The 16994-nt window shown below is 35.0% G+C and overlaps 1 protein-coding gene and 1 non-coding gene across 4 annotated transcripts in view; one reads left to right on the forward strand and one right to left on the reverse strand.

Annotated features, from left to right (window-relative positions):
* The window catches only part of GTF2E1 (general transcription factor IIE subunit 1), a 30333-nt gene that overhangs the window by 12714 nt on the left and 625 nt on the right, over positions 1-16994 (reverse strand). For all 3 annotated transcript variants that reach the window (XM_010981597.3, XM_031455053.2, XM_031455061.2), the window contains exon 2: positions 12457-12934. In XM_010981597.3, the coding sequence (XP_010979899.2) occupies positions 12457-12904 (448 nt within the window). In that variant the 5' untranslated portion in view covers positions 12905-12934. The remainder of the gene's footprint in view (positions 1-12456; positions 12935-16994) is intronic.
* TRNAA-AGC (transfer RNA alanine (anticodon AGC)) lies at positions 10060-10132 on the forward strand. The gene has a single exon. It is a non-coding gene; the product is annotated as a tRNA-Ala (tRNA).

Here is a 16994-nt window from a genome sequence, read left to right on the forward strand (position 1 = left end):
AGTCTGAGTCTGTCTGAATACAGACAAAAGCAAGGTATCTGTAGAACCACAAGAAAAATCCCAGCTAACACGAGTGATTGCTGCTTCTTTATCAATTACAGTTTTAGCCTCACTCTGGTTTTCTCACTTCTCAAATAAGATTTATTAAGATAACCAATCATAGAATTATCTTCACTTCTCGACAGTACCTAATTCATAGCAAATCCCCACCAATTCCTTGAGTCCTCCAGCAAATAACCTTTAAAAAGCCCAAATTCTCTAAATTTGTCCAGCATAGTCTTGCTGAGACACCTCATGGGTTCCCTACCATATGTGGTTTCCTTTTTACAGAAAGCATCAACAAACCCAATTTTGTTTACTATGGGCATGTACCTGATGGTCTTTGACTAATGGGCATCAGCATAAAGATTCTTTACAAAATAAAGAAAGAGGAAGAACAAGTTATTTTTCCTTTCTAAAGTTGCTTTAAAATATCTGAATCCATACTGCCCACCAGCCATCAAAATGGATATGCTTGAAGCCAATTTTATTACAACTGCTTAGAGATCAAGAGTGGGATTTAAGACTAGAAATTATATAAGAATCAACAACATATAGATGGTAATTGAAGCCACAGAATAGATCAGAGTATACAGAAATCAAGGACAGTGTGAAGCATAAACAGTCAAGGTATAAACCTAAGGTAAGAGGAATCCTTGATATACAGAAATGGTACAACCAGAGGGATAGGATGGTGTTTCAAGGAGGAAATGGTATGGTGCTAATTTTTCAATGGCAACAAGAATTGAAAATCAGCTTTTATATTTAGTAACAAGGGGTAATTAGAGACCTTGACTAAAGAGATTTTAATTTCTATACTGTCCTAAGGTATTCCCTAACTATTCCAGTCTGCCTCAGTCTCTTCTCTTCAACAAAAATATAAAGAATATAATCCATGTGGGTGTTAAAGCATAAGTCATATATAGGCATACCTCAAAGATATTGTGGGTCCAGTTCCAGATCACCACAATAAAGTGAATATCACAATAAAGTAAGTCACACAAATGTTTTGGTTTCCCAGTGCATATAAAAGTTGTTTGCACTATACTGTAGTCTACTAACTATGCAACAGCATTATATCTAAGAAAATATATAAACTTTGGTTAGAAAATTCTTTACTGTTAAAAAATGCTAACCATCATCTGAGCCTTCAGTGAACTGTAGTAGTAACACCCAAGATCAATGATCCCAGATAACCATAACAAAAAAAAAGGCTTGAAACATTGCAAGAATTATCAAAATGTGACAGAGAAACATAAAATGAGCAAATGCTGTTGGAAAAACGGCGCCAACAGACTTGTTCCATGCAGGCTTGCCACAAACTTCAATTTGTAAAAAACCCAGTTTATCTGCAATGTGCAATAAAGCAAAGCACAATAAAACGAGGTACGTCTGTAAAGTCAAGTTTAATACAGCTCTCAAATACCAGCTGAATTAAAAACACACTGACGTGGGACTCGTGTTGACTGCTTAAAGATGAGCACTCACAGAGACTGTCAAGGAGAACTAGAGAACGCTGCAGAAGAAAAGTTATCCAGTTCAGTAGTTTTCAAATTATTTTCAAAGGAAGAAATCCCATTCCTTGGTGAAGAAGTACCTAAGATATAAACATAAAAGCAAGCGCTCTGGCTGAAGCACAAAAAGACAGCTAAGCAAAGGGCAACACTATAATCCTCTCATTATGTCTTCAAAGCATTACAAATCAGCCTCCTCAATGTCCTGTACCAGGCACACTTTGCTGCAGAGCCTTTGTTCTTGTTACTTTCTCTGCCCAGAAGGCTTTTCCTCCAGTTAAATGGCTAGTCTTCTAACTTACTTCAGATCTTTACTCAGAAGTCACCTCCAAGAGGGCTTCCCTAGCCAGCATTACCTAAAATTTCAACACTGTCCTGTCCTTTCTTTTTCCTTAACATTTGTCACTACCTAACACACTATGTTTTATGCTCTATCTAGTTTATTAGGTTACTTATCATTGAAATTGTCATGTTATACTTAATCAAAAATTGTCCTCCCAAGTGCCCCATTTTTCTCTTGAAGAGAACATACAATCCAAACTTCAGAGTTAAGTAAACAAATCAACATGCTTGTCAGTGTAGCTCATCCATATAACACAGCAATGCTCTTATTTTGGGAAAAGAAAGAGAAAAAGAGATCACTGTTAACATCATTTCATAGAAGAACAATCACAGAATGACAGTCTTAAATTTGAGTAAATTTTGTTTCATTAAAAAAAAAATAAGAAGGGGAAAAAACACAGTGTAGTCATAAGAAACCTGAATTCTAGCCTCATCTAGGTATTTTTCCAGAGACCCAGGCTTAAGGTAGATTAAGACTTAGTAAGAGTTAATTGTAGAGGGCCCATTTTGCAGTTCTGAAAAGAGTGGCTTTCATATAACTGTCAAAAACTGTGAAGGGCCTGAGATTTTACCCTACTTGTAAGCTAAAAAATTATCCTACCACAGTTCCATGGATGCTGAAGAAAGATACAAGACTCCTAGGTCGGAGAAAAGAGCTTTATTACTCACGGCAACAGCAGCAGCCAGTGTCAGGTTTTGTGCCAATTCCTCGAGCCTCAATTCCCATAGGGTAACAAAGACAGCCAGGTGACAACTATACATGTGGTGGGTCATGTTATAGGAAAGAAACCCTGAGCTTAACGAACCTAAACCTTTAATAATCGGCATAAACATGCTTGTCCTTTGCTCTGGAGGGAGATACTTTTATCACACTGAACAGCAAGCAAACCTGCCTTTTGCTCTGGAGAGAAATAATACCTCTATCTTTCAAGGCTGATCACATATAAATATCCTTGAAAAATACAGTCCAGAAAAAAAGGCAGCCAGTCAGTATCTCTGTTTGCAGAAGTATAACTTGTGAGAGACCCATGGAGAACTGTCTCCCAACAACAACCATGTCTGGCAAACATTACATGAGGAAAAGCTGACCTGACATCTGAGTCCTATGTCACAAAAACACAAGTTGTAAACAAGGAGCAGCCTGTCAAAAGGCAGGTCTGGAGTCCAAGAAAAATAAGAAATTTTATATTTTATGGAAAATTACTTAAGACTAGCTTAACACATGAGGAGCATTTTTATAAATTTCACTAAACATTATAAAAATGCAAATCAATTTTCCTAAAACCAGAAGGTGGGGTGAGGCTCAGCACATACTTGGTACAACAAAGTTCCACTCTACTGAGTGGCAGGAGTGCAACACATACAGACACAGAGTCTGTCACCAAGAAGCTTAAAGTTTAATAGAGATGAAAGGTATCTGGAGATAAACATGATCTAAGATCAGTGCAAAAATAAAGCACATAAGTGTTCTGCAGTTCAAAGAAGGAATATGACTTCTAGTTGAGGGCTCTACAGGTTTATGGAGAAGGTGTGCCTTTTGAGATAAAATTTAGAAGAAAAGCAGTTGTTAAAGAGACCAAGGAATGGGGGAAGAGAACAGGACATTCTAGATGATTATAAAAGAAGTAAGTGGTTGAAAATAATAGTAAACTGCGATATCAGACTACTAGGAATATAGTTATCAAAAAGAATGGTAAAAATCAGAATCAACAGGATAAACTACAGTGGCCATAACTTCAATGTCAAACTTCATTTTGACTTTATTCTTTAGTAACAGGAAAGTGATTAAAGAATTTTGGAGAAGAACATGAGGTTATCCAAATAAATATATAAATATTAATCTGCCTTAGTGGCTTAAGATGGTCTTCCAATAAGCCAATTCTTAACTGAATGTATGAACATCACTGGAAGAATTTTTAATTAATACCCCAGCCCTGCCCCAAAGATGCTGATTCAACAGGTCTGGAATGGGGGCCAGGGATGTAAATTTTGAAAGTTCCACAAAGAATTCTAATGCATACCCCTGGTGAAGAGCTGCTGTTAAGAAATCAATATGATAAATATCCCAACTCTTTTTGAAACTGGACCACCCTGTGCTAAGTAGTGTGCACAGAATATACTACTCAAGAATAAGAGAAGAAATTGGAATGGAAACTCAGAGTGCTTTACCATCTTTCCCTTGCCAAACATAAGATCAAGAAGCCACATAAGGGAGAATGTGCAAACTAGATTCAAGAATGTGGCAGCAGAGAGAAAATGTAGGCTACAAGCATTCTTTAGGCAAAGCTTGACAAATGATGATATAAGGAGAAAAGAATTCAATGGTAACATATTTGTTTGATCATATACATCCATAAGCAAGAAAAAAACTAAGAAAAGCTACTTTACAAATATTCCCACATATTCATCATGGTCAAGTCTGTGCAACAGTATCATCCAATCTAACACATGAGGGAAAGACTCAAAGAAGTTAAGTTTACCAGGTCACAGCTTAAAAACAAAAATCATTAAGGCTGAAATCAAACACAAATTTTTCTGACTCAAAAGACTAAATTTCCTGTACCATCCTGAATTACACATCCTTTCCCTATGTATATTCATAGGCTCTAATTTTTTAAAAATACGGAGCAGGAGAGAGGATTTGTAGGAAAAAATTTATTTAACAAACATTAAATGTGTATCACATGCCTGGTATTTACTTAGCTAGGTCTTAATGTTTCAGGTCTGCCAGAAGGATCAAAATTCATCCAGATGTAGATAACAGGCAATGAAAATAGGGAGAAAAAAAGATCTTTTAAAAATAGATATTTTAAAACTGTATTTTAGCGTTGTCTATTCAGTAGTATGTGAATGTCTCAATTCTATGACTCAGGACTCTCCTAATTAAGGTAAGTTATCACTTCAAAATGAAAAAATAAATAAAGATTTACTTGTTGGAATGAGAGGGAAAAAGGAGGGAGGGTAAGGAGAAAGAGATCCACACAATTTTAACTTTCTCCCAAAATAAGACATGTAAAAACAAAAATGAATCAGAGGCATGGAGAGAAGGGACTAGGAACAAAAGAAAAAACAAACAGTAACGTTCAACAAAATTCAAACTTAACATTTTCTTTTGCTAAACCCAGAAAGAAAACTTAGGTGGTATCTATTACACTGGCCAAGGTCTTCCATTTAACTGTTTACTTATTAACAAACATGGTACTCATTTTAATTATGTGAGTATTCCATCAAGAGAACAATGGATAAGTACAAGCAAAACCAAAGTGAAAAAAAAAATGTTTATCCTCTTTAGTTGGACAAAAAGAAAATGCTTTGGAAATTTATCATAACTGAGGGGAAAAAAAAGATGACATTATGAATCAAATCCCCAAATAATTAGATATTATTTGGATTGTGTTTCCTCCTTCTTCATTCCAAAATATACAATGGATAGAACATTCAAAACAGATCACTCAAAAAGATTCCAGAAAAAACAAAATAAAACAGAAGACAATTCATAGATCCATTTAAAATCAAATGACTAAGACTTGAACTGCTAGGATTTTAGTGAAATAAAGAGGAAACTATAAAACTTCAAGATACATCACTAACATATGGAATTAATTTTACCACTCTGTAAAAATTTAACCACCATAAATACCTTAGTAATCATATTTGGATGCTGGTTTCTCTCCCACTGAATATTTTATGGATTATGTATATATGAGAAAAGGGAGTAAACTAGGGAGCTGGGGAAAATAAGACTGCCAAAAAATTCTAAATATTATTCTCCATTATGCCACAATGTATTTCTGAAGATGGCCTAATTAAACAGGATATTTTCTATATGAACACTACTAAAACCAGGAGTTTCAGTTCCTAATCAAAGCTTTGAAACTAACCAGAAGTGACTAACATTATCCTAAAACAGTGATAAAACAACCCCAAGCCTCTCTATACTTTTAAAATGTGAATTACTCTCCAAATGAAAGGGTGCTTTGAAATTAGAGTTGAGAGAAATCATATATGGTACAGAATAGACTGAACTTACCATTTTACATATCCTAAAAAAAAAAAGGCCTACAATGATGACAGGATTTGCACAAGGAATAGTTACTAACATAGCCCAACACTGGAAGCCAGCCAGGGCTCTAGAATCCTGATACACTGTCACTTTGCTGTCTTATAACCTTGCTTAAAAATACAAACAAACAAACAAAAAAACCCTCGGAATATGACACTGAACACACTGATTATGTAAAAGGACCCAGTATAATAAACACTGAAAAACCCTTACAATACTAATACAAGCTAGCCAGCCATCAATAACCACAGCAGTATGACAACAAAATATTTATTAAGAGTCACTTTGCTTTTTCAGATTCCAAAAGAGCTTATGGGGGAGGGAAAGTTAGGTGGGGTTTGGGATGTAAAGAATCTGGAAGAATAATCATAAAATTTAAGCACTGTCAACAGTGAAAGGTGGTAAGAGTAGGACTGGGCTGAGTGGGAGAGCACAGAGAAGAAAAACTAGATTTGCCATTTTATGCTACATACTTTTCCAGTATTTGAGTCTTAATCAAGTTTACATTCATATCTTACTTACATATTTTTAGAAGAGAGAAAACAAATGTTATTTTGAATTCTCCAGAAGCACTCAACTCCCTCTTAATATGCAAAAGTTACACATTCTTGGCATATTCTTTGAAAGCACTATAAAGTCCTTTGTAAAAATTTTTATAAGTCAAAACATTCAAGGGTATATATATTAAAATGTTAAGTCAAATATTGAAGTCTCAAAAGTCATCCTTTATTCTAATTTCCAAACTTATTTCATACAGCAAGTTTCTTCAGTTTAACTGGGCAAGGGGAAATGTAAGAAAAAAGGAATTGTTATTATAAAACAATAACAGACAAGAGAGAAGCATAGTTATATATATTATGCAATTATTTTACCTATAATAAAAAGGAATTTGAAAAATCATCCTTCAGCAATTCACTGCAGAATACTTAGCACTGTAAAATATTCATTTGCATACAAAAAGAAAAAAACAGAAGCAGTTTAATGTATTTTTAAATTCAGAAGATTGCAAATGTACTAATGATGTACACAACATAACTCCACTCCCAAAACTCAATTTATCAGTGAAATTGGTTTCTGTCCTTCCTTAAAAGATGTATCTAGATTTGGTCCAATTATGCATCATGACTAGATTCTGGAACTCATTATAAAGGGGAAAAAAATGTACTATGCCTGGGAGGGAAAACAATAAATTGAAGTATGATACTTGGGTGAATACTAAAGTTTGTAATAAATTTTCTAAATTAAGTCTAAATCAAATTCACCTCAACATACAGCAAGCAAGCAAAAAGCACGTGGTTTTAATATGACTATTTAAAAGACAATAATCAATGGAATGTTGCATGTCAGCATCAAAAAGCAATTCTTCACAAATAAGTTCATTCCTAGGTAATCAGCATCAAAATACAAAAAAGATAAAACACAGATTTTTTTTTTAAGTTCGCAAATCCTGAAAATCAAAAGCAGCAAATTTTTTAAAAAATCAGCCTTAAAGGTTTTGGTGGAAAGCAAATGGTAGAAGAGGGAAGACACTTGTTCCTTACTATCTTTCCATAACTAGTTTTTATTTAACTTATTCTAATAATCACTTTCCTCCCACCCCATTACCAGTCCCCCCAAAAATCCATACCTCTGAGCTTCCACTACAATTTTCTAATGAACTCATCCCGGGCAAAGATTCCAAATTACCAACTGAGCAAAATAATCTTAGAAAGATCTCTTTTTGTTTATTTGTGTTTTTAGCATTGCAGGAATTGAAAACACTGTTTATAAGACATCTCCCAAGTAGAAAGAAATGAAGACAGGAAAAAGTAGCCTGCTTGATAAAGGTAAACATGAAGGTAATAATTCTTTAAGAGGCTCGCAGATATAGGACCCTGAGAGTATTAAAATGTTAGGTTAAAAAAATGGAAGAGGAATTTCAATGTTATGGGGATCAGTCTAAAGAAGATATGTGGATCTGTCCAAACTAAAAAGCATTATCTGCAGTCACAAGGAAAGATGATTTAACCCCAAACTTAGAAATGAATATCTCAAATAGATAAAGAGTTTACTTAAATATGCTGAGTGACTCAGAACTGACCACTAGAAGAGGTCTATTTCCACTGTTGGCTATTTTTAAGAGTAATTTATTAGAGACTTATTTCACTTTGAGTTACTTATTAAAGACTTCTTTTACACTAGTTCTAAAATCTGTCTGCCTTTAAGTCTTTTCCATGGAGCCACACAAAAGCTGAATCTCCATGAAAGCTGTATCATATTCCTCTCTAGCACTCAATCTAAAACATCCTAGACATTTACATAGCCCTACACTTACTCACTTCTTTGTAAGATCCTCCAAACCCCAGAGTACAACATAGGCACGTGTATGTGTACCCACACACACGTTATTTGATGAGTTAAACTAGATAATCTCTAAACTCCTATTTATAAGATTATATCAAATACACATTTTTAAGATTCCATTTTTTAAAAATTTAACTTATTTCAAAATTTATTTAAAATGAGATTCCCTCGTCTCTAGATGAATTCAGTAATAAGGGCTCCCAAACTATGTCTAATTCAAACACCTAACAATTTTATTTGTTAATAATTAACCATCCACAATAAAATCACAGTGTCTTACATGCTTTTACAGAAGCTATAAAACTATTTTTTCACCCAATATTTCCTCTGCTGAGAATCCTTAAGGAAAAGCTTAAAAAATAAGAATAAAATGCCATATACACAAAAATATTCGAAGTGTCATATCTAAATCAGCCAAAAAACAAAAACACAAAGTGCCCCAAAGAGATGAGAAGGAAAACAGGGCAGAAAAATCACATTTATTAAAACATATTTAGAACACTAAATAGAAACAGGAAAGTTTGATACATTAAGGAACCAAGACATCACAAATTATTCTTGGCTATGACTGTAATTACAGGTAATACACAAAAGGCTGGTGGTTTTGTGGTTAATTTTTTTTCTCTTCAAAATTTTCTCTGGCATTATGGCTACATAATTTTTAAATTAAAAATGGAAAATATAAACCTATTTCCATATCATCTAACTTTAACATCTAAAAAGAAAATACAATCTCCCCCACCATTTTGGGAATGTATGTTGCTAAATTTAACTTAGAAATGTCATTAACTAAATCACCGTGGTTGAGATTGCTGAAGTAGAAATGCTAAGTCTATTTATATGGTCAGAAGCTAGCTAAATCTAAAATATGTATTTATGAACCACAAGATGTTATTTTGTTGATTTGAGGGCTTTCATCCCATATTACCTTCATTTTGGTTACATAAGACCCCCTTATTTCAGGAAATAAAATAGCTGCTTTTGCCTAATTAAGTTTCTGAAACCAGGGACTAGTGGGCAAAAAGCGAGGCTATTCTACTTTAATAAAATAAAGTAGCTACACACACCAAACATCAAACATTTGTAGAGCTCAACCCCAGAACACCAAAGGTAAAAATCTAAATGGAAACTATACAGAGAATCTATAATCCTTAGGAAAAAGAGAGATGGGAGAGGGAAAAGCTATAAACTGAAGTAAGAAAATCACTGGCTTTAACGTGTGAATTAACACTGATAAAACAATTCTTGTTGGACTTAATTTCCTGAGCCCAGAATTTCTGGACACTCATCTAGGAGCTATTACTCTTTACCCAGTGGCAGAGTTGCCCATACACTTGAGTTAAGAACTTTTTATCAGGGAAGAAGTAAAGCCTAGAAGGCTTCAAATCTAATTCCTAAATACCCTCTAATTACTAATATAATCTAGTTTATAAACCTAGGACCTGTTGAAATGAGAATGGAGATAGGAGCCCATCAGATACCCCCTTATTGGTCAGAAATCCCATCAACCTCCAAATAGCAACCAAGAAATCGAATAGCTTTGTAAAGCACAGGGTTTAGAATGAAAACTGTGGTGACTATCAATTCAGGCAGAGCATAAATATTACAGCGGAAATACTTCCCTCTTTCTCCTCTGATACACACACCAAATGTTTATTTCCTGTTTTCTTCAAAATGAGGATGAGAGATGAATATTGAGCAAAACAGGAAAGGAACAGAGGGGAAAAGACCAAGATTTCTAAAGGGAATATAGCAGGGGGAGGGTATAGCTCAGTGGTAGAGCGCATGCCTAGCATGCATGAGGTCCTGGGTTCAATCCCCAGTACCTCCATCAAAAATAAATATATAAGTAAACCTAATTACCTCCTCCCTCCCAACTAAATAAATAAATAAAGAGAATGTATAGAACAAGGGAGGATGTCAAGACATTACTAAACAAAACCAGACTGACAAGCAGATTGGGGTCTAGTATCACCTAATCAGCGTACTCTCTCTGTAAAGGAAAGTCCAAATGAAAAACCAAATTTAATCAAAAGGCAAGTACAATCTTAGAATGAGGGTCTCCAGTGATTAAGAATTTTCAATCATGGTATCTCAGGCTTCACTGTAGGGACATAACTGCCAATTAAGTTGGCTATTCGTGTTGGCTGATCAGGGCACCCTCCCTTGACTGATATCAATGTAAAGTGACTTATTCTTGCTCTCCTGAAGCCCTTCTTTCCACCTTCACATTGACCATAACCCTCATATTAAAAATACAGTCTTTGCTCGGACTGGCCACAAAACAACTGTTTCAGTTTTAGCTTTCTTTCACAGAATGTTTTCATGCACCCTACCCTATCTCAACTCCCTGACTCAAATAACCTTGACTATATTTGGTGTTAGACCATCTCTTCCACAAGCAACCTGTTGATTACAACTCGTTTCATTCGGACACAACTCCTAGGTAAACTTCAAAGAGCATCATGGATCAGTCTCCTAAATACTGATATATAAGTAGTAGGATAACTTCCTTTTAGAAAGTTCCATAAAATTAAATAAGAATCAAGTGATGAGTAAATGTAGAAGAACATTACTTTAGATTACCCTCTCTGAGGGACTGGATAACACCTTCCACTGCAGTCAAGAGTGACGAAGATGACCACTGTAACACCAACATCTGCAGAAAATCACAAAACCAAAACCCAGAGCTCCTTTAAGAAATCTGTTAGAGTGAATAGCAAAAATCATGAGGCTTTTCTATTCTATTTTGAAAGCACTCCAGATACATCTATGTTCCTCTATAGCACACTCAAGCAATTCTTATACTCACGATGATTAAGATTTTCTTAAAACCAAGATCTCTCCTAGATAAGCCCTTTCAAGGTAAATAGTTAGGTTCAATTAAATGTTTAACACAAGTGTGAATTCTTTAGATGACTTTTCATCCAAAATGACTGCTTCATAGTAAATAAAGAAAAAAAAAGTCATAGGCTATCATTGCTCTTTTTGTTAATAATCTTAATTGATATTGGAATTATTTCCCATTAAATTTTTTAAAAATTCTTTAAAATGTACAATACATAACATATACAAAAGTTAGAAAATTAAACATGCACACAAATCTGTAATTTTTTTACAATAAAATATTTCTGTAAAAATTTCAATTGTATTTTTCAGATAGTTTTTTAAAAGTCAGATCTATTAATTAAAAAGTAACCTATATTTCTGAATTCAGCCATAACAAACAGACAATCTAACTTAACAGCAGTGATTCTTTGCATAGATTTTTTTTTTACAAATTTTTAATACAAAATTGATCTACTGAGTAATTAGGAAAACTATAGTCTCTTTTCCAATTTACAAATAATAAAATAACTATACAACTTAGCATTTTAAAGCTCTTCATGTTAATGTCAGGCACGTTATATTTTTTAAAAATAAATGTTTTGTAAATTCCGTGTTTACAAAATTCTTAAAAATAAAGTATTTAATTAAATGAAGCAATTTATAACTCTTGTTGACAATTCTCTTCCATTAATGGATGACTAAGAAGCTAAATATCTATTGTTAACTTGGAAAGGGTCCTTCTCTTATTTCTTTGGCTAACTTGTACTTATCTTTTAGGTCCCTGCTGTTTCTTAATTTCCTTCAGAGGCCAAACCCAGATTATATGCTCTGGTTATGTACTCCTGATAGCACTTTGCACTTTCACTAACAAAGCATTTAAGTGCTAATAATAAGTATTTATTGTAAGTGTCTGGCAGTGACTGGCACAAGTAAGTGCTCAAATATTTGTTGAATGAAGAGGTCAAAAGTAAAGTCAATAAAGTCAGAATAGCCTCAAAGTGGTAGAGAAAGTCAACCCTCTAGATTACCTATAAATAAGGGATGGGGGTGGAAGCAGAGGTAGGAGGGCCATGGGTGAAAGGACAGTCCATGGATGAGTACACCGCCTTGTGAAAGAGAAAGGCTTTGCAAAAGCTTCTAAAAGTAGTATGACAGTCAAACAGGACATTAAGACTGACTATATGCTGACTTATACCAATAAATTCACTTTTACAATGAAATACATGATTAGTTTAAAAATTAGATGAATCAATTTAAGAAAAAGGATACACACTTTATTTTAAAAAGTTACTTAAAAGAAAGATTCATAAACTAGAAAAATCTCACCTGTCATGGGATCAAAGAGCTGATTAGCTTCTAAATCTGTAAACGTACTACTACAGACGGGACATTTGAAGGAAGCCCGGTTGGTGGAATCTCTCTCATCAGTTTCAATCCTCCTTCTCATGTGGTCCAATTTATATTTTACCACATTAACAAGAGTACGATAATTGATAAAGTAGTAGTTATGACGAGTAGTTTTCCCATCTGCAGCAGTCTCTACCCTCATTCTGCATTTGATGAACTTGTCTCCCTTTAAATTATTCAAGACTGATCGAAGTTGTTTCCGATCAAACTTGAGCAGCTCCAACATGTCCTCCTCTTTCACACAGGGGTTTCGGATCAAGATGTCCAAGGCCAAAGCATGCTCAATACCATAAAACCCCCGGATCACATACTTGGCTAATCGCTTCAATGCTGCAGGAACCTCGGTGAGGACATCTGGATCTGCCATCTTTAGCAGCAAACTTCAATTTTAAATGTACTGAATTCAGAAAAAAAGAGAAAATTAGCTAGGCATAAGGACAAAGTAATTATTTTAAATCTAGAATAATCAACCCATTATTGGTTGCTGGTAACCACTATTCTTGAAGTGCCACAAAGGTACTCAAGGCTAGTAATGCCTAAGCATGTAACAGAGAACAAGATTTTCCTCTAGAGTACACAAAAGATTACACCTGAAAAGCTTGACATATTTCTTAAATGGTTACTTTCAAGACTGAGTGTGCTTAGTTCCAAAAAGTAACTTATTACTTTATAGCAGTGATGTATTATATCAAGTCCACTTTATTTAATAAAGAGAAACACAAAAAAAGCTAAATGAAGTCTCATTATTCTCAATGCTACAGATCTTTGGGAACGCTGAAAACCCCCTGAGAAACTCAGCAGTTAGCATATTCTTTTAAGTGTCTTCCTTGAGTAAAATTTTTCCACCAAGATAGATTCTAGGATGTTGTATATAGTCATGTTCTCACAATAAAATCACAACAAACCAATGAACACATAAGTAATCACTAGCTGGGATGCTTGGCAAAATTACTGTTATAAATCTGGAAGAAATTAACAAATAGTTCCAGACAGTTTTACCAACCTTGAAAAATTAAATGACCAATTAAGTAAATGCAATACAGTTCTTAAAAACAGTTAACAACAACAAACGCCAAGATACCCTTAAATACGGGATCCCTTGTAAGACAAAGCAGAAGTTAATTATACCCAGAAAGCTATCTTCTAGAAGCCCAAACTGACATGGGCTAGAGTTTCATATGTTAAAAAGCCTGGGCTTTGGAATTAGCCAGACAGCTTTGTTTTAGTAGCTGTGTGATCCTAAGCAATCCCTTAAGCAACCTCAAGCCACACTTTATTCTCTGAGAAATAAGGATATCAACTACCACAGTGAGGTTGCTGTGACAAATAAATGAGAATGTAACATGCTTAGGAAGCACTTATTAATAAAGATAGCATCCATATCAATTTAATACATCCTAAACTAAAAACAGCCAGGCTACCCACACAGATTATATAAAATGAAATTTACCTAAACCCTAAGGATATTTTTAATAGACATCCCATTGAACTATTTCAATAAGGAATCATATTCTGTTAATACTAGCTTCTACTGAACTTTTTATTTAAAATCAGTGGTTTTCAACCTTATCAGGTTTAATACTTCTTTCATAAGAAATATTTTTATATCCACAGTACTATATTAAAAAGATATTCCTAAATAACCAATATATACATATACTTGGGGGGTAGAATATAATGCCCTACCTGTAATAAAGGAAAAATAAAAGCAAAGTCAGTTATAATAAAGTATATATACTGAGGCATGACTGTACATAAGAGATAACAAAGTAGCACCTAGATCCAAACCTGTGGGCCTAGAGTCCTCCTGTTATCCCAAGGCTTAGGGATGCCAAGCAAGTGCCTGGGTAAAACACTGAAGTAATATCCTAACGTATCATTAGAAACATTTTGTTCTTTCCAATTTGGTCAACACATTGTACTTGAACCCGGTTTTGGGTTTTTTTGTTTTGTTTTGTTTTGTTTTGTTTTGTTTTGTTTTACATGCTTAACAGTTGGCAGAATATACCAATATGTGGCTTCAGAAACAGTCCAAAGGATGGCAAATGTCAAAATAACCTACTTTTTCCAGTATTTCCTACTATTGTATTCCCCTACCTGACCTTCCACCCCGTATACTCCATTTTCCAGACCAATGGTTCCCAACCATGGCTATAAAGTAGAATAATCTGGGGTGCATTTAACAATACCCACCCTGGGCCCCATCCCAGAGATTCTGTTTCAGCTAGTCTGAGAGGGCCAGATTAGGCATCACACTAATTTTAAAGCTTCTTAGGTGACTCTAATATACAGAATAAGTCCCTGACCACTGCTACCAACAAACTGGGTGCCTGGCTACTACAGACCCCGCCAAAGCACATCCTGCATGGGAAGGGCGTTGTGCCACCTAGCATTAAGCCTGTTTCCTTTGCCTCAGACACCATAGGGGGCCCTAAAGATTTGAGTAAGGGAGTGACATAACTTTTCAGTACAATAGTTTTGGGTTTTGAATCCCAGTTGGATATTCTCAGCCTCAGTTTCCTCATATATAAAAAGTGACTAACAGAACCTTTCTCATAGAGTTGATGTATGGATTAAATGAAGTAATTCATGTAAAGTGTTCTGCCTTCAAAGCTGGTATCATTAGAATTTCATTAAATATTGGCATTCATAATGACTTCCTACTTAGAAAAGTGATTCTTAACAACAATTTGAGAAATGGGTGAAGTAAGTGAAGATGGAAGCACTGTGGAAGTACTGAGAGCCATAATAATCAAACCTAAACCACGAAAGAGAAGAAAAAATTAGAAGAGGACAGGGTGAATGAAACTTACTAGAGAAACAAAATCAAAAGGATCCAACAATTATTGGAAATGGAGTTACAAAGTAGGAAATTTTTAAATAGTTATTTGGTTTTTTCCCAATTTTTTTTATTGTGATAAAATACACATAACAAAAAATTTACCAATATTTTTAAGTATACAATTTAGTGATAGGTATAATAATAACACATTTATAATGTTATCCAATAATCACTGCCATCCACTTCCATGATTCTTCTCACCTTGTAAACTGAAACATTATATCCATTAAATAATAACATATAGCTATTTGCTTTGAGCTAGTGTAACTGGAAAGAGAAAAGTACTACTATGAGAAATAGGTTAACACCTGAAGAGGAACTTGGCATTCACTTCTAGTTGCTTGCCTTTGAGGAAATACTAGAGTATTACTGTGAAGATGTCCAGCAGGTAGCTGAACAAATGGAGAGCTCAGCAAAGAAGTCATGCTGTGACACCTTGCTCAAAATCTCTACATTCTAAAATCCTCCTTCCTGACCACTATGTTCTCTCTTTCACCACTTCTACTTCCTCACTTAACACTAAACCTCCTCAATCTCAAGATTTCATAATACTTAGGTCTGAGTTCTCAAACTAGCAGCCTATGCCACACCGTTTGACTCAAAGAATGAATGTTTTGTAATTTTTCTGATTAGTGGTTGACATTTTAAAATCATGAGATTTCACATAAATTTCCATTTTCAGCTCCTCATGAAAGTCAGAACTATATGAAGAAACAAGTGAGGCCATGTTCCCACGTGGAAACAATAAGCTAAAGAGTAGATTAGAAGAGCAGAGTAGAATCCTTTTAAACAGAAAAGAAGCTTGGCTGGCCTCTGGAGACTTTTGAGTATGTGACCTCTGAGAGCCAGGCCTTGTTTCTTCTTTTTAGCCTCAGAGTCCATCAGTCACCTCCCAACCTCACCTACCACCCTACCTAGCCCAGACCCCCAAAGGCAAGCTGTTTTGTTTTGTTTTGTTTTTGAACCATATATATTCTAATCATATAAACATTTAAGGACTACTGTGCATCAGGCACAGAGTTGGAGAAACAAAGTTGAAATGAATGCACTCTACATTCCATCTACCCTATCAGCCTCATCTCCAGCCACACTGGCATTCTCTCAGTTTCATGAGCCACATAAGCATTCCCTGCTCCCAGACTTTTGCACATGTTGTTCTGTCTGTCCCCTCAGCTAAGCCCAAAGTCCCTTCTAATCATCCTTCACTCAAATGACATTTCCTCAAAGAGATCTTTCCAGGTTTCCCTTAGGGGCTTAGAATGATTCCCCTTTCACATGTTCCCATAGCTCTTTCCCCTTCTTCCTTGCACTGAATAGACATACTTTCTCCATGTCTATGTCGGAGACCAGAGGCTTAACCTTGTTCACTACTGAGTTTGCAGTATGGAGCACAGCTGGTCAAGTACTTCCTTTCAGTAGGTCTCCCAAGCACGTGTTCTTCAAACATGCCCACCCTGCCAGCCTTCCCCCAATTCACTTCCTCCACTGCAGTTTCCAGCGTAGAAAATGATAGGGTATTGGAAACCCTCTTCTTAAACTTCTAATAGTTTTAAGCAGAAGATGACAGCATCAAATTCGCGATTTTAAAGGATTGTGTTGACTGCAGGGTGTAAAA

The sequence above is a fragment of the Camelus dromedarius genome, chromosome 2, assembly GCF_036321535.1.
Source record: "Camelus dromedarius isolate mCamDro1 chromosome 2, mCamDro1.pat, whole genome shotgun sequence".
In the NCBI taxonomy this organism is placed as follows: Eukaryota; Metazoa; Chordata; class Mammalia; order Artiodactyla; family Camelidae; genus Camelus; species Camelus dromedarius.